Genomic DNA, 19,188 nt, shown 5'->3' with positions numbered 1-19,188 from the left:
TTGATGCACAGAAGTTTTTAAACTTAATTAAGTTCAATAAACCATTTAATTTTGTGCCCTATCTAACAAAGTTTAGTCTAATGCATGGTCATAAAGAACATCATCCTTTTTTTTTTTTTTTGCTCCATTTTATTCTCTAGAAGTTTTATAAATTTCTCTTTTTCTCTCAGGTTTATGCTTCATGTAAAATTAATTATTGTGTGGTTTGAGGTAGGGGGTATGGAGTCACTTTTTTTCCAAGTGTGTTTTAATAAGAAGATGTTCCTTTGTTCATTAAATTATCTTGGTGTTTTTGAGATAGAAAGAAATTTCCCTGTGGATCTATCTTTGAACTCGCCTTTCGTGTGCGTGTGTGTGTGTGTGTGTGTGTGTGTGTGTGTGACATCTTCTAGTTCATCCTTATGCTATGTATTATTCAGGGTTCCCTAGAGGGACAGAACTAAGAAGATAGATTTATATCAAAGGGGAGTTTATTAAGGAGTATTAACTCACATGATCACGGGGTCCCACAACAGGTTGTCAGCAAGCTGAGGAGCAAGTAAGCCAGTCTGAGTCCCAAAGCTGAAGAACTTGGAATCCAATGTTTGACAGCAGGAAGCATCCAGCACAGAAGAAAGATGTAGGCTGGGAGGCTAAGCCAGTCTAACCTATTTATGTTTTTCTGCCTGCTTTATATTTTGGTCATGCTGGCAGATGATTAGATGGTGCCCACCGAGATTGAGGGTGGGTCTACCTTCCCCAGCCCACAGACTCAAATGTCAATCTCCTTTGCCGACATCCTCACAGACACACCCAGGGTCAATACTTGGCATCCTTGAATCCAATCAAGTTGACACTCAGTATTAAGCATCACATGCCAGTACCACACTGCCTTGATACTCTAGCTTGAAAATAACTCTTGAAATCATGTTCGTAAAATCCTTCAAATTTGCTGTTATTTTTGATTACTTAGCTATTTGAGGTCCTTTGATGTTTCATATCAGTTTTATAATCAGCTTGCCCATTTCTACAAAACACTTGTTAATATCAGTAAGAAGAGAGGATATCATAAAATATTAATTTTTCTAATTCATAAATATATTATAACTTTATTTATAGGGCATATTTAATTTCCCTCTGTTATCTTTTTTTTTAGTTTTTAACATAGAGGTCTTGGCCACATTTTGTTAAACATTTTCTGAAGTGCTTTGATACACTTATAATCATACTTTTTTCACTTTTATAGTATTAATTTTTAGTTTCATGTCTTAATTCATTGTTGTTATATTACAAAAGCACTACTGGTTTCTAAAAAATTATATTGAATCCTGGAATTTTGCCATATTTAACTTGTTAGTTCTACTTTTTAATTTTTATAGCTTTCTAATGAATAGTAATGAGGTATGCTTATCACAACCGTACTACTTTTATTTATTCTATCTTCACGTTGTAGTTATTTTTCTTGCCGTATTTCTCAAAAAAAGTATTTTTTGAAAAACAAAACTTTGCAGAAACATTGGAAGTCCCCTTTGTACTCTCCCTGATTTCATTCTCCCATCTACCTCCCTATAGGTTGCCTTTCAAATAAAGCTGGTGTGTGTAATCCTCAAGTTTGTGTTTATACCTTTGATATACATTTATGTAATTACAGAAGCATGTATACATTTGTTTTACAACTTTGAGTAATATTGTCACACTGTACATGAATAACATTTTCAAATTCAATATTTTTATATTTGTAAGAATTAATACATATAGCTATTGTCTATTCATTTTAAATAGTTTTTAAAATTCCATTGTAAGACTACACCATGATGAATTTGTCCATTCTCTTTTGTACAAGGTTTTGTTTCAGATTTGAAGTGAAAATTCCTGTGTATGTCTGTCTTAGTAAATACCTGATAATTTCTCCAATAGACACACCTATAAATAACATTGCTAGGTTGTAAAATATCCCTTACCATGTGTAGCACAGATATTTTGTATTTGTAAATTAATTTCAAAAACTATTCACTAAAAAAAGCATATTTTGTGGACCCTAACAATCACTAGACTGATTTTATTTCTCATCTAGTTAAAGAGCTTAAAGTATTAGTAACTGGGGTTTTATATACTAAGAGTTGTATCACCAGGACTCAATTAGCTTTACACTTACTTTATAATAAAAACACCTCCTAGAACATTTATTAATTCCCTCCCAACATAATTCTTATAAATTAAAACCCCTATTGCTAAGCTTTACAGAAGTCATATTTAAATATACATATAAGGATGTATTTCTCTGGCTAAGATTAATAGGAATATTTGAAATATAGACTGACTGAATCTATTGTATTTTGAAGTGCTAAATTATGTTGCCATGTATTAAATTACTTACTTTGAATCTTCCAATTATATTGAAACACCATTCTTCATTCAGACAGTTGATGCTGAGCAGTTTACAGTGGTCAATTACTTTCTCAAAGTTTTTTCCAGTAAATCCTGACATACAGCTGTAAATACATCAGTATAAATTAGAAAAAAATATAATTTAAATATTTTCAGAAAAGCCTATTAACATTATTCCAAAGGAACAAGGCTTTGTTTAAATTATATGGTATTATTAATCATTTTTTTCCTACATACCTGTGATCTTAGCCAAAAACCTCATATTTTTGTATTTGGAAAGAATTATAGTAAACTACATTTTCAATGTATGCTCTTAATAATCTCTTTTGGGAATTTAAGAATAAAATCAACTTTGGCCTAAACTGATAATTAACAATACAATATATGTTCTGGAAAAGTACTGAAATGTGAAGAAAAAAGATGACAAATGTGATTTTTTAATGTTTAGTAGAGCCATTATATAGCGATGATGTGCTAGCAGGATTTAATCACGACTACATGAATTTGAGACAGGATAGAGTGCCGGTGGATGATAATGGTCTAGTTATAGATGAGCTACTTAGAGGACTTCTATTTGTTAGTTGTCATTCTTACAATTGTTTTTCAAACAATCTATATTCCAGTCTACTGTACTTCATTAACTGAAATCTACAAGTTGCTAAAGAACACACACTGGTGTTCTGGCTTCCACTGCCCTCACTTCTCCTTAATTTGCAGGAAATACTACTGTGCCTTAAATCATATTTAGTAAACTTTCTAGTATAAAATAAATGGAGCCCCAAATGAAATACTGTTTTTTCTAATGTAAACACCAAATATTTTAAGACCAAAAATATCACTTCTCATGACTTTAAGTTGGTAGAAGCTATTTATTAATGAATGGAATTTAACTATGTATTTATTGTTTTAAATCTGTTATAAGAACAAAAAATAATTTCATAAAAGGGATCAAAGGCCTTGTTGGCACAATTTCACTGAAATAGCATCAATAAAATGCCTTAGTAATTTATCTTTCCTGTAGTTTGAGGCACACAGCTATGCATTTTCATCTTGCAGAATTAAATTATTTCTCCATTTATATCAGAAATAATCATCCAGTTTTTTTTTTTTTTCAGCACCCACCACATGCCAGCCACTAGGCTAATTACTTTTACATAATTTTCTTATGTTCTCATTCAATTCTTGTAAGTTGTGAAATATATTATTATTATTTATCACTTTTATAAATGAGGAAACATACTCATAGAAATTACATTAGTTGCTTTGGCCATATTACTTAAAAATTTTAGAGTGGTTAATAAAATTAAATTTGTCCTAACTTTAAGTGTATTATACTCTGCTATTTCATAGATGAAAATCTTTATGTATTTTACTCTACTACTCCACAGATAGTAAGATATATTTACTTTACATCTCTCATTCGGAGGGCCTAGCTAGATATACAGAAATCACTCCAAATACCAACTTAATGAAAGGTAGCATCCCTTCCTATTGAGGATGAGCATGTAGTAGCATAGAGAAGAAGAGAAGAGCTTTAGCATATCCTAAAAGTTGATGAGTTTCAATTTTCCTTTTGAGTTAGAATGGACTGAATTGGCCAACAGCAGTTAAAGATGCATGTGATATTTTGACTTATTTTGTGTTGCAGTTTCCAAAGAACAGGATCAGGTCTATGACTTGAAGAATGAATATTCAGCCATTAAGAAGAATCAGATCCAAAGGGTGTTGGACGAGCACTGGGCAGCAGCAACTCTGAGAAAGTGTTTCTAAACACAGCAGGTTTTATTGATCCAATTAAAAAAAAAAAAGGGCCAAAGATTTTCTACTCTCATATATACTAGGTAAGAGGCCCCCAAATACTATCTGCAATGTGTGCCCCAGAGAGGTTTAATCCAAAGGTGGAGGACTAATGTGTACTAGGCTTAATACCTGGATGATACAATAATCTGTACAACAAATCCCCATAACCCAAGTTTACCTGTGTAAGAAACCTGCACTTGTATCCTAAACTTAGAAGCCCTCCTCTCCCCTCCTCTCCCCTCCCCTCCCCTCCCCTCCTCTTCCTTCGGAAAATTTTCCTACTGAGTTTCAGGCAATCATCTCCAATCCGCCACTCGCAGTGATAGCTTGAAATCTAAAAGGAGCTTCCAAGTCTTACTCGTAAGAAAAATTACATCCTATCAACTCAGCCTGCTCTCAAGGAAAAAGAAAGTTTCAATAGTAGCCTTGACATTGAAGAATGCAAAACAGAGAAAACAAAAGCAAAGAAAACAAAAGCAAACTCTGGAACAACATAGACCTTTTTAAGAAATGTGTTTACAAAAGTGCATTAACTCCTGTTGAAATGGTCAGAGAGACTTACAGCTAACTAATTTGAGCTACGCTAGGTGTCTAGCAGCCATTTTAGTCAGAGGCCAATTGTGGTAAATATGGGGGGAGAGAAAAGAAAGACTTTTCAGATCACCATATTTCTAAAACATCCAATTTATAGTTGTGTTTTATATAAAACTATTTTGAGACTTTAGGGTAAGGGTAACCTCATGATTGTGATGGAAATATTTAAGGTGTCATTTTAGTGGTAAAATGGGAGATGATAGATAGGAAAGCAGTGAGGATCTGTGAAGATACATGAAAGGGAAGAAAAAAAAAACACAAGGAAAATAAAATACAATAGTGGAAAAGAGGAGACAAAAAAAAAAGACATACTCTAATCTTCTTTTACTTGTTCTCTTCCTAAAATGATTTCTTAACCACCGACTTCAATATCTTTCTATTATTAGGTTTTCCCAATAAAGCCAATATTCATTAGTTAATTAGCTTTACTCTATTTTTTGGACATAGTATTCCAAACTTTGTCCAGTGACCTGTGGAATGCACACTACTGATTTTAATGAGAAGTGTCGGGCACTGTTGGTAACGCAGCATTAATAGAGTAGGGACGGCAATATCAGAACAAAATTCCATCACCAGCATTTTGATAAATGTTTTATGTAATACAGAAGTATTAGTATTTATAACTGCTATTTAGTTTTAAAGTTAGAATAATTTATAAATTAAAATAAAAATCAGTGAAACAATATTTACTACATCTTAAATAGGTTTCAAAATGTATTTTTTAAATATTAAGAAAAGCCCATAAATTTAATAAAATTAAAAATAAAATGTTCAATATTTTACTAACAAACTGTTAGTAAAAATTATTACTGCATTAAAATAATAAAGTAATTTCATAAAACAAAAAATTAGAAAAAAATATTTTTTAAAGCGTTAACTTCAAATTAGAAGTATACTTTTGCTTAAAGTTTTCCAGTGGCCGAAACAGCTTTTTCAAACTCTATACTAGTCTAGTAAATGGAAAGGAGATAGCTATAAACTAATTTCAAATAGTTTTCTCTTCCTGTGCTATCTTGAAATACTCTCATCACTTGTTTGAAAACTTAGAATCAATTTTTGATATATTTTTTTCCAGGACATGAACAAAATTATATTTATAATTTTTATAATGTTTAAGTTGTAATTTTTGCCTCAAAGCATTGTAGTTCACATTTGTCTCTCTTGTTTCATCATGCATACATGGAGATTCTGATGGAAAGTTACTTGTATCAGTTTCAATGCTGTCATGTACCTATTCCACTACTTGGGCAAAAAAGCCTTTGAAGGAAATTAAGATTTATTTTTATAATAGAATCTTTGCAACACTATTGCATGCTTACACACTGTGACTTGTATGAGCACAGACAAATGTCTAGACTTATGGACTACTTCATATGATGAATTTATCTTTTAACCATAAACTGAGCAACAAGGTCACTTCCTGGATCTCAGGAAGCAAATAATTCAGATGTAAAAGTTATTTAAAGATGAAAATAAGAATAAAGACAAAACTATCTGTATTTGATAATTAAAATTAACATGCTATGCCTCTATCCTAGAATATAGAAAGCTAGTATTAAACCTATTAAAACAGCAACTCCTCTGCCTTATTATACATTAGTTTATGGGGAAGGGAGGGGAAATTAACAATACATGAGTATAATGACAGATAGGGAGAGGTGTTATATAATTAATTAATTTAATTCAGATAAAAGTGGAGGGAGAAATTGAGAAGAAGTATTTCAACGCTGTGTCAGGATTAACAGGAAAGGCATCTTTGAGGAGATAATGGTTGAGTGAATAGCTGAAGGAGTGTACAAATTGCTACTATGCTTTCTGGGAAGCGTGCACTTCAGAAAAGGGAATGGCAAATACTGAGGTTTGAAGCAGGAGGTCCTTGAGATATTCAGGAAACATCTCAAAGACCAAAGTGGTGACTTAGTAGGAGATAGTGGCAGAGAGAGAGGCAGGAGGAAAATATGGCTCACCTTGTAAGCATTTTAAATACTTTATGTTTTATTAATGCACGGGAACCCCCTGAATCACATCGGCAGAGGAATAACATGATTTTAAAACATATATTTTATGTGGATTTTTTGTGGATAAAAAAATGATAAATAAGCAAACTATTTTACACGTGCTTTACCTGTAACTTTCAGCATCTAAAATAATGACAATCTGTTTTCTAGTTGCTCAGGTCAAAAACTATAGAGCCACTATATTTGTTCTTTTTCTTTCTCATTCAGTCCACTCTAAAGAAACATTGTATTGACTCCATCTTAAATATACATCCACAATCCAACCCCTTCTTACTATGCCCTCCCTCCAATTCTAATCTAAGTCACTGTCCTACCCAGATTACTATACTATAATTACTATAATAGCTTACTAACAGGTCTCTTTGCATCTGCCCACGTCTCTGTATAGTTTCCTTTCAAAACAACAGTCACACGACAATTTAAAAATATAAGCCAAATAATATAACTCATTTGCCAGCAACACTGCAACACTTGCCATTGTACTTAGACTGAAAATGAAAGACTTTAAAAAGGCATTCATGATCTAAAACTGCCCCAGATTCTGATTTCTCTTCTATCTTCATTTCTGCTACTTCCCTTGCTTTCTCCAGAGCAGTTAGTCTGGACTCATGCATGGGTAGGCTGAATAGGCTAAGGATTTTGCAATAGGTACTTCCTCTGCCATGAACACTCTTCCCTTAGACAGCTGTACATTCCCTCACATCATTCAAATCTCCACCAAAATATTAGCTTTTTTGATGAGACATCCATTCACTATTTGACATGCACCAGAATGAAGGTTCGAAACAATGAGGTCAAGAGGGAGGTTATTGAAATGTTCCAGCTGAGAATTTGACTTGAACAAGGGTGTTAACATTCATAATGATAAAAGTGTTCATATCCATGACATGTAGTTATGGGAGAGTTTAAAGGATTTGTTGATGGACAAGATGTGTCAAAAGAGAGAAATGAAGAAATCAAAGAGTAATATAAACAAATACTGGCAGAAAAGAAGGTTTGTCCAGGACTCAATAATCAATTATGAATTTGGAATACATTAAGTTTGAGCTGCTATATTAGATATATATAAAATGGACAAGAGTTTAATGGTAGGATGAGAATTAAACAGGTTTAGTGTTTTCAGGTCAATGGAACATAGAAAAAGAGTCAAGGAATTTGAAAGTGGATGTGTAAGTATGTTTTTAAAAAGAAAATGGGGACCTGCAGTGGGCACTAGACACAGGAGTGTCAATGCAGTCATATAATTTGAGGTGCCTGTTGCTTTTTAAAAAATTTATGAAATTTTGTCATTACAGTGCATGAGTGAATGAACTTGAAATACAGGAAGTGGTGATCAGACAGTGAAAGAATTTAAATTAAAGGTATTGCAGGGTGTGCAATTACAGGCATGATAACTTATACGATAAGACCATGGGAGATGGACTGAGGTGAAGGAGAGGGGAAAATTAGCAAAATAATTATCAAAAAATTTAAACAACCAAAGTGAGTGGATTACCAAGAGGGATGCCAAAGTTATCAAAAAATATCACCACAGTGGTGATAAAGAAAAGGTCAGCAAGCTAGATGCTAAAACATTTAGTAAAGGATAAGCAGAAACTGAGAGTAAAGCTACTAGAAAACGAGCCAGGGAGAGGGTAAGGGGGAGAGAGTCAGAGAGAGAGACAAGATACAGCTGCTGGCTAGGGTTTTCAGAAGGAGAAGGGAAAAAAAACGGCCTGAATATGGCAACAAAGGCAACGCTGTCTATATACTTCATTGTCTGTGGTACACAACTGTAGAAGAATGAATACTGACCAACTAAGAAGGCTACAAGAAAAACTGTCCTCAGATTTCAGTGAGAAAAAGAAAGGAAGGTATAGAAAAAATATTGTGGGTTGGGCGTGTGGCTTATATCTGCAATCCCAGCACTTTGGGAGGCTGAGGCAGGAGGATTTCTTGACTCCAAGAGTTCCAGACCAGCCTGGGCAACATAGTAAGACCCTATGTCCACAATTTTTTTTTTTTTTTTTTTTTTTTTGGAAAAATTAGCCAGGTGAATAATCCCAGCTACTCAGTTACTCAGGAGGCTGAGGTGAGAAGATTGCTTGAGCCCAGGAGGTTGAGACTGACATGAGCTTGGTTTGCAACACTACATGCCAGCCTGGGTGAAAATGTGAGATCCCGTCTCTAAAAACTAAAAAATTAACATAAAAAATTAAAGAAAAAGAAAATATATTGTGGATACTTGGAAAATATTCTGTGGACAAAATGAGATACAGAAGACACAGTGGAAGAATATTGGATATTAAGAAATATTGGAGGTTGTGCAGAGCATTATGGGGCTAAGTTTCCTTTAATCAGGTATGCCAGGAAGACTTAAAGATTTCATGATGTTAATTCAAATTTTATGTGCATATGTCTGTATTAACTTATTATATTTTATATGGAAATTAATAATCCAAGGAAGGAAAAAAGTTTATACTTATGAGAACATATGTTCTTAAATGAGGCACTTAAGGGGCCAGATTACAGGATACCTCCTGTCACTTACAACAGTACCCCAGAATGTAAAGTCGTATTAATAGTATCAAAAGTTACTCTTCATGAGAAAATGGCAACAATGTCCTAGATATTTTTAATAGTTATATAGTTTATGACCAGAATCTGAAGTTAAAAACTATATTTAAACTTTAAAAAACTTTTTCCTATGTTAAATTTCAGAATGATGGATCCAAAAGTTAGCCTTATAAATGTGACTATTGATTTCAAGCAAAGAAAAATGTAGCAGCCCAGCTTTTGAGAAAATTAACTCCAAAAGATTAAGCTTTCCTGTTGAATATTATTGAGTGACCAACTGGAAGCATTCCATTAATTAATAAATTCCTCATGCAAATATGTGATTGCTATTTTAAAAATCATTTTTCAAAATTAACAAGAAAATATAATTTTATTATATGTTGAAATATGTATACCTATGCATTTCTGCAAATTCAGTGTTCTATTTCAAAGTCACAGTGCATACATACTTAATTAGTTGTATTTGTGACATAAACTGAAAACCTTAAGTTTACCCATGACTGACATGGTGAGATTTATCACAAGCCAAATTTAAAAAATGCTGAAACTGACTTGTGGGTGGGGGTGGGGGAAGATATGTTAATACATCAAATTGAAATTTAAGTAGTGTAAGTTATAATATAAATTCAGTGAGTAGAAAACAGAAAAAAAAATACAATAAGCTGAGAATATAAAAGAGAACATCATTATCCCTTGAAATATCTCAGAATCTGGGAGGAGAAAATAAAAGGCTTAGAAAGCAAAATTCTCGGTACCACAACATTTCTGATTTTTAAAAACATAGTATTCATATTTTTCTAATATCTATTCAGTGGCATATTTTACAAAGTTTTCTCCCAATTAATTTGGTTAAATAGTTGATTTTCAGACTTGAAAAATTGTTATATTAGAAAGACACCAGGTGGCTTAATGAAACTTCATTTCCTGGTTCATTTCCTCATTTTACTCTAAGCAGTAAAAGTTTGATCCTCCTGATATGTTGAGAATATTGGAGTCATTGCATTCAGTAAAAATTGAGAGAGAGAGAGAGAGAGAGAGAGAGAGAGAGAATGTTTGTGTGTGTAAAATGGCAATATTAATAATGTAGTTCATGATAATCTTCAAAGCCAGTACGTGACTTTGGTGAATAAACACTTTCCACTCTACACAAGTGGGAAGTATGGTGGAGAATTCAGAAACCTACATGTCAGGTCACAATGACTTTCCCTTCTGAACTTCCATCCAAGAGGTGATCAAGGACTCTAGGAAGCATCACTGGAGCTGTGTCCTGCAGCGCCGTGGACAATGCCACCTGTGTAAGTGAAGTGGAATACAGAGTCCTGTAGATTTAGCACTGCCTTTGGAGGAATTTCCAAATGTCTATTGAGCTCTGTGAGCTCCTAACAAAACCCAGCACTACTAACTTCATACCAACACTCACAGTCAACCCACTCTGATCTACCTTTGAGGCCGTTAAAATTAATCCCTGATTACCATTACCTCAGATACCCCAGGAAGTCAGCAGTTTCCAAGTCATCCCTCAATGTGTGATTCTTTTTCCCCAAGCAGCTCTGTACACTTCTTTCATATTCTGCTTAGGAATCTCTTTCCTTTGACTGTAAACTCTCAAGTGGTGGCTATTCTCTCTCCCTCTTCTCTCACAGCTCAATGTCTACATGTTGTATAGTTGTCTTTATCTGTTCCTCATGCCCTATCCTCCTTAAAAGCCTTACTTATTTGAAGATGATGCCATCAAACCATGCTACCCATATCTTCTCCTTGTCATAGTCATAGCTAACCTTCCTGAGCATCCCCTCTAATTCTTTAACATTTAACATCTGACTTGTTATATCTTTCTCTAATGTAATCCCAACCTTACTTTCTTTGTTTGTTTGTCTGTTTTGAGACAGGGTTTCACTCTTGTTGCCCAGGCTGGAGTGCAATGGTGTGCTCTAGGCTCACCACAACCTCCACCTCCTGGGTTCTATGGATTCTCCTGCCTCAGCCTCCCGAGTAGCTGAGATTACAGGCATGTGCCGCCATGCCTGACTAATTTTGTATTTTTAGTAGAGACAGTGTTTCTCCATGTTGGTCAAGCTGGTCTTGAACTCCTGACCTCACGTGATCCTCCCGCCTCAGCCTCCCAAAGTGCTAGGATTACAGGCATGAGCCACCACGCCCAGCAATCCCAACCTTACTTTGTTATTTTTTCCAACTTTATTGAAGCATAATTGACAAAGTTATATAAATTTAAAGTGTAAAACGTGATAATGATTTGGTATACTATATATTGTGAAATGATTACCCTTAGTTAACATATCTGTCACCTTGCACAGTTATCATTTGTATGTGTGGGGGGATAGCAGGTAAGATCTATTCTCTTAACAAATTTCAAGTATGCAATGCAACATTTTTAGCTATAGTCATTACTTTGAACATTAATTCCCCAGAGGTTATTCATCTTTTTTGTCTTTTTTTTACTTGATACATACCGTTTGTACATATTTATGAGATACATGTGATATTTCGTTTCATGCTTAGAATATGTGATGATCAAGTCAGATTTAGGGCATCCATCACTTCCGGTATTTACCATTTCTATGTCTTGGAAACATTTCAAGTTCTTTCTTCTAACTGTACTGAAATATACAATATTATAACCCTTGGAACACCCTCCCCCATTTCTCTCAGCCCCAACTGCCTGAAAACCAGTATTCTGTTTCTATGACTTTGACTTTAAAAAATTTTACATATTAGTTAGATGATACAATGTTTGTCTTTCTCTGTCTGATTTATTTCACTTAGCATAATGCACTCAACATTCATCCATGCTGTTGCAGATGACAGAATTTCCTTCTTTATGTGGCTGTGCAATATTACATACATACACATGCAAACACATCACATTCTCTTTATCACAATAGCCAAGGCATGGAGAACACCTAAGTGTCTTCATTATTTCAATATCTGCAAAGTTTATTTATTTGCAACATTAGCATCTCCTAGGAGTATATTGTCTCAACTCAAAGATCTGAATTTTCCCTCTAACTCTACAACCTACTCCCACTCTAGTATGCTATATACTACCATAATATATAACTATATTATCTTCACAATGTTAACTTACATAATCTTGATGTTAAGTATTTTATATTCTATGCACAGCCTCATTTCTCTTTCTAATTTACTCCTTGTAGTTCTTTTCTCCCCTAGTGCTTATTCCATCCCACAATCCATTGACCCTACCAACATTTCAGTGTCTGTCATCCCCAACATATTCTCTACTGCCTCCTTGTGTGAATTAGATTACACCTTTTACTTCTATAATCACTTATTGCATACACCCTTAAATCGCTCTCTTTCCCCTCCATTGTCATACCCTGGTCAAGGCTCAATCCTACTTTAATTCAATACCCTAACTATTTCTGATGGGCATATGAGTAAACTACACTGGGTTTGAGATTGACACACATGATTGTAGACTGAACTTACTTTAAATTCATGTTCACTTACTTCAAGGAGATGCTGTAGCATGTCAGTAACACTCTATTTTCCTCATACTCACTTTGATTGCTATTTCATCAGACATTGCTGCTTATTTCACCTGAGTCCATCAGAAGACACTTTCCAAATGATTCAACAACCACACATTTAAGCAACCTATTCTACTGTTCCTTCCATTACAATTCATTTAACATCTGCCATCCTATCTAAGCTAACTCCTCTGCTTGTGCCCTATATCCCAACCCACTTCTACTACTACCTAAAAATAAACTATTTTGAACTTTCCTTAGTTGCCAGTTTATTAGCTTCTCTAATAATTGTCTGTATTTTTCTCATCTTAACTCATGGAGTCCTTTTAAATCTCATATTCTAATCCATTAACTCCCTCAAATATGAGTGTCCCAAGTCTCAGTCTAAAACCTTCTCATGTTCCTATCTGGGCTCAGTGTGACGTAATTTCATTGAGTTACCTGTTTTGATTTCTATTTTTTCTAAGCTAACTTATTTATTTATTTATTTATTTATTTTACATTTAGGGACTACAAGTGTAGTGTTTGTTTGTTTGTTTGTTTGCTTGTTTTTTGTTATTTTAACATGGATATATTACATAGTGGTGACGTCTGGGCTTTTAGTGTACCCATAACCCAAATAGTGAACATTTTACCCAATAGTACATATTTCATTCTTACACCCTCTCCTACCATCCCACCTTTTAGAATCTCCAATATCTATTATTCTACCCTGTATGCCAATGTGTACCCATTGTCTAGTTCCCACTTTTAAGTGAAAAGTTAGGCTTTTTACTTTCTGGTTCTGAGTCATTTCATTTATGATAATGGTCTCCAGTTCCATCCATGCTACACAAAGATATGATTTTATTATTTTGGGTGCCTAAGTTGTATTTCATGGTGTGTGTGTGTGTGTGTGTGTGTGTGTGTGTGTGTCGTTTTTCATCCAGTCATCCATTGATGGACACTTAGGCTGATTCCATGACTTTGCTATTATGGATGGTACTGTGATAAACATATAGTGCAGATGCTATTTTGATATAATGATTTGTTTTCTTTTGGGTAGATATCCAGTAGTAGGATTGCTGGATCAAATGGTAGTTCTATTTTTAGCTCTTTGAGAAATCTTCCTACTGTTTTCCATAGAGATGTACTCATTTATTTTTCTATCAACAGTGTATAAGCATACCCTTCTCTCTGTATCCTTGTCAACATCTGTTGTTTCTTGACTTTTTAGTAATAACCATTCTGATTGGTGTAAAATGGCATCTCACTGTGGTTTTATGTATTTATCTGATGATTAAAGATGTTGAGCATTTTTTTTATATATTTGTTGGCTGCTTGTATGTCTTCTTCAAATAAAAAAATATTTATTCATGCCTTTTGCTGACTTTTAGTGGGTTATTTGATTTTTTCCTTACTGAGGTGCTTGAGTTTCTTGTAGATTCTGGATATTAGCCTTTCGATGGATGGTTTCCTTGAAAATGTTTCTCCTATTCTATAGGTTGTCTGTTTATTCTGTTGACTTAAAATTATACTACAAGGTTACAGTAACCAAAACAGCATGGTATTGATATAAAAAATAGACACATAAAATCATGAAACAGAATAGAGAACCACATACCTACAACAAATTGATCTTTGACAAAGTCAACAAAAATATACACTGGGGAAAGAACATCCTATTCAATAAATAGTGCTGGGAAAAATAAAGAATTACATGCTGAAGAATAAAACTAGACCCCTATCTCTTACCATATTCAAAAATTAACTCAAGTTAGATTACAAACTTAAACATAAGACCTGTCATTACAAAAATCCTAGGAAAATAAATAAATAAATAAAAAACACTAAGAGAAATTCTTCCAGACACTGGCCTAGGCAAATAATTAATGACTAAGTTATCAAAAGGAAATGCAACAAAAACAAAAATAGACCAAAATTGAATATAATTAAAATGAAGGTTTCTGCACAGCAAGTTTCCTGGTTTTAAATGTCATGTCTCTGGCACTGGTTTCCAAATTTATATATTTAGCCCTGATAATTTCTCTAAAATGGAAACATACTTGATATCTACTTCAGTATCTCTACTTGGCTCTTATAGGTGTCTTGTCTAATGCTTTCAAAACTGACATCTTGTTTTCCTCTTCTGACAACCAGGCCCTTTTTTCTACAGACTTTTCCATTTTGGAAATGGTATTAGAAAACTGTTTAGGTTTATTTCCCAACCTTTCAATTGAGCAAACAACCTTAGAGTTACCCTTGACTTATTTATGTTACTTCACATCTAATCTTTCAGCAAAAGATTGAATTATTCTTAGAAATATATTCCATATCTGATCCTTAATTACCATAATCACAAGTCATCTCGATGGCAGTGTCAGTCACCACCAACTCTGGGCTACATAGTCACAGTAGTTTTCTAAGTGGTCTCCTTTCCATTGAGAACATACACCAACACTCTATTCAATAAAATTGAGTCAGAGTGATCATTTAAAGCAGTATCTGCCTACTAGAATGTAAGTTTCTTATGAAAATAGTTTCTTGTCTCTTTAAATTTTTTTGGTCTTTTTAATGGTTGCAGAAGAGTTTTACTTAGAGTAGGAAAGTTTCTGAAAAATATATAAATATTCTTTAAATTAAATAAATTAGTCATTTAATGTCACAGCCCAAGTCAAGACCTTCTACTTCAATCATAAAGATACAAAATAATTATTACATATAAATTACATAATGCATCAAATAAATTAGTTAGAAAATATTCTATACATAGCATAGTAAAATAATTTAGAAATACAAAAATGAGGTGGCGTGTCCAAGATGGCTGAATAGGAACAGCTCCAGCCTCCAGCTCCCAGCGTGAGCGACACAGAAGACAGGTGATTTCTGCATTTTCAACTGAGGTACCAGGTTCATCTCACTGGGGAGTGCTGGACAATCGGCGCTGGTCAGCTGGTGCCGCCCAACCAGGGAGCTGAAGCAGGGCGAGGCATCACCTCACCTGGGAAGTGCAAGGGGGAAGGGAATCCCTTTTCCTAGCCAAGGGAAACTGAGACACACAACACCTGGAAAAATGGGTAACTCCAACCCTAATACTGCGCTTTACAAAGGGTCTTAGCAAAGGGCACACCAGGAGATTATATCCCACACCTGCCCCAGAGGGTCCCATGCCCATGGAGCCTCCCTCATTGCTAGCACAGCAGTCTGAGATCTAACTGCAAGGCAGCAGCGAGGCTGGGAGAGGGGCGCCCGCCATTGCTGAGGCTTAAGTAGGTAAACAAAGCTGCCATCCAAAGGAACACAGCTGACAGGCCTTGCCATCTCTGTGAACTCTTAGATTTTGAAGACAAAATTTATTCTTTTACTCCTCTTAGCTTGAGTAAGGCTTTGGACAATTGATAAATGTTAGAAAAAACTGAAAAGGGAGATATCTGACTCCCAGCTAAAAAGGTATACGTGGACTTCGAAATTTAAGGTATTTGTAATTCAAGTTTATAATCATTTTCATCCAAATTACTATATAATGCAAGACTTTTTAGTAAACAACATATTTATTGGAAAAATTTCTTATTCCCAACTCATTTCTTACTATGTGAATAGGAGCATAAAAAAATACTTATCTACAAAATAGTAAGCTATTTATCACAAATTACTAGCCAGAAAACACTGCTTAGATTATATAATATTAATTCATTTGGATTTTGGATTGTGTGTCGGTTTCTAAAACAGACAGGCATAAAGGCAGTATAAAATGTTCAGCCACCACAATATAGACATTATTATTTGAAAACAACTCAGCCTTTAATTTGGGGATATTTATTAATATCTAAGTATTTATTTTGATCATACAAAAAGTAAATATGTATTTCTCCATGTTATGATACACTGCCATAATGTATTCCTTTTAAATAATCAAATATTGATGATATTTGATTAGATATTTAGTGGTACTTATTTAGACATAAATATTACTTGAAATTATACTGGGGGGTGCACCCAAGATGACCGAATAGGAACAGCTCAGGCCTGCAGCTCCCAGCGTGAGCAACCCAGAAAACGGGAGATTTCTGCATTTTCAACTGAGGTACAGGGTCCATCTCACTGGGGCGTGTCGAACAGTTGGCGCTGGTCCGTGGTTGCAGCCCGTCCAGAAAGAGCTGAAGCAGGGCGAGGCATCACCTCACTTGGGAAGTGCAAGGGAGAAGGGAATTCCTTTTCCTAGCCAAAGGAAATTGAGACACACAACACCTGGAAAATCGGGGTAACTCCCACCCTAATACTGCACTTTACCAAGAGTCTTAGCAAATGGCATACCAGGAGATTATATCCCACACCTTGCCCAGAGGGTCCCATGCCCATGGAGCCTCCCTCATTGCTAGCACAGCAGTCTGAGATCTGACTGCAAGGTGGCAGTGAAGCTGGGGGAGGGGTGCCCACCATTGCTGGGCTTAAGTAGGTAAACAAAGCCTCCAGGAAGCTCGAACTGGGTGGAGCCCACCACAGCTCAAGGAGGCCGGCTTGCCTCTGTAGACTCCACCTCTGGGGACAGGGCATAGCTAAACAAAAAGCAACAGAAACCTTGGCAGAGGTAAATGCCCCTGTCTGACAGCTTTGAAGAGAGCAGTGGATCTCCCAGCATGGAGGCTGAGATCTGAGAACGGACAGACTGCATGCTCAAGTGGGTTCCTGACCCCTGAGTAGCCTGACTGGGAGACCTCCCCTACTAGGTGGAGACTGACACCTCACACCTCACACAGTGGGGTACACCCCTGACACGAAGCTTCCAGAGCCAGAATCAGACAGCAACATTGGCTGCTCAGCAATATTCTATCTTCTGCAGCCTCTGCTGCTGATACACAGGCAAAAAGGGTCTGGAGTGGACCTCAAGCAAACTCCAACAGACCTACAGCTGAGGGTCCTGACTATTAGAAGGAAATCTAACAAACAGAAAGGACACCCACACCAAAACCCCATCAGTGCTTCACCATCATCAAAGACCAAAGGTAGATAAAAACCAGAAAGATGGGGAAAAAGCAGTGCAGAAAAACTGGAAATTCAAAAAATCAGAGCACATTTCCCCCTCCAAAGGAACACAGCTCATCGCCAGCAACAGAACAAAGCAGGACGGAGAATGACTTTGACAAATTGAGAGAAGAAGGCTTCAGTCGATCAAACTTCTCAGAGCTAAAGGAGGAACTACGTAACCAGTGCAAATAAACTAAAAACCTTGAAAAAAGAATGGATGAATGGATAACTAGAGTAATCAATGCAGAGAAGACCTTAAAAGAACTGATAGAGATGAAAACCATAACATTAACACGAGAACTACGTGACAAGTGCACAAGCTTCTGTAGCCAACTCAATTAACTGGAAGAAAGAGTAGCAGCGATTGAAGATCAAATGAATGAAATGAAGTGAGTAGAGAAGCGTGGAGAAAAAAGAGTAAAAAGAAATACAAAAATGAACAAAACACATTCTTCTTGAATATCTTACAGTAGAGTAGGTTTTTCTAGTAATTCAAAATCATTTTCATAAAGTAGTCAGCAATATTACAAAAATATTTGATTTTCTTTTAATAGATAACTAATAATTTAGTGCGCAACAAAACTACTTGTATGGCTAAAGATTAACCATTTACAATACGTGAGTAATCTAACTTAGTGGTTTGTAAAGAATTTCAGCATATTTACGTGGAAAGTTTTCAGTTATAAATAACATAATCCTAACTCAAACAGACTAACCCAATGCAGGGAATTATTGGCTCATATTGTTAAACTGTCTATAGGCAGTTCTTTCTTCCTAAAGAAATTGATCATTGTTCTGGCTCTGTTTTTAATCCTTTCAGATGTATATCTGTTTTGGCTTTGTCTCCTTGCTGAACTTCATGGTTGCAAAATGACCTCCAGTTGCACAATTACATGCTGCAACACAGTTTCTTAGTGTCACTGTAGAGTGTGACTTTCATTTCCCTTTAAAACCTCTAGTAGGAGTTTCATTGTTAATCTTAAGTGCAGACTTTCTTCCAAATGGTTAAAGTATCAACTTGCAAAAGTGCCAAATATACCTTGAAAAAATTTACCTTCTAGGGCCAAACAAGCAAGTAGGGGGTGAAAAAGTTATCTCACTTTTGTAGATGGAGAGCAGTAATGCTAGAGAAGAGTTAGAGGAATTATCTAGGAATTCCTAGTATTTGGATGGCTAAACCACCACCCAAATACTGGTCAACTATCCTTTTTTAAATATTTGTTGCATTTTTTGCAATTGTTGTATTTCACAAACTCCATATTATTTTCAAATTATTATCCAAAGTATTACATAAACAATCAAATCATTCTTCTGTAATTTAAGAGAGTTGCCAAAAT

At 35.1% G+C, this 19,188-nt stretch overlaps 1 protein-coding gene across 3 annotated transcripts in view; it reads right to left on the bottom strand.

Moving 5' to 3' along the window:
• EYS (EGF-like photoreceptor maintenance factor) overlaps window positions 1-19,188 on the bottom strand; it is a 1,786,799-nt gene that overhangs the window by 1,669,368 nt on the left and 98,243 nt on the right. For all 3 annotated transcript variants that reach the window (XM_078001263.1, XM_078001264.1, XM_078001265.1), the window contains exon 5: window positions 2,357-2,471. In XM_078001263.1, the coding sequence (XP_077857389.1) occupies window positions 2,357-2,471 (115 nt within the window). The remainder of the gene's footprint in view (window positions 1-2,356; window positions 2,472-19,188) is intronic.

Source organism: Macaca mulatta, chromosome 4 (assembly GCF_049350105.2).
Source record: "Macaca mulatta isolate MMU2019108-1 chromosome 4, T2T-MMU8v2.0, whole genome shotgun sequence".
Taxonomy (NCBI): domain Eukaryota; kingdom Metazoa; phylum Chordata; class Mammalia; order Primates; family Cercopithecidae; genus Macaca; species Macaca mulatta.
The sequence above is the reverse complement of the archived record's forward strand: the minus strand, read 5'-3'. Positions and strand labels throughout refer to the sequence as shown.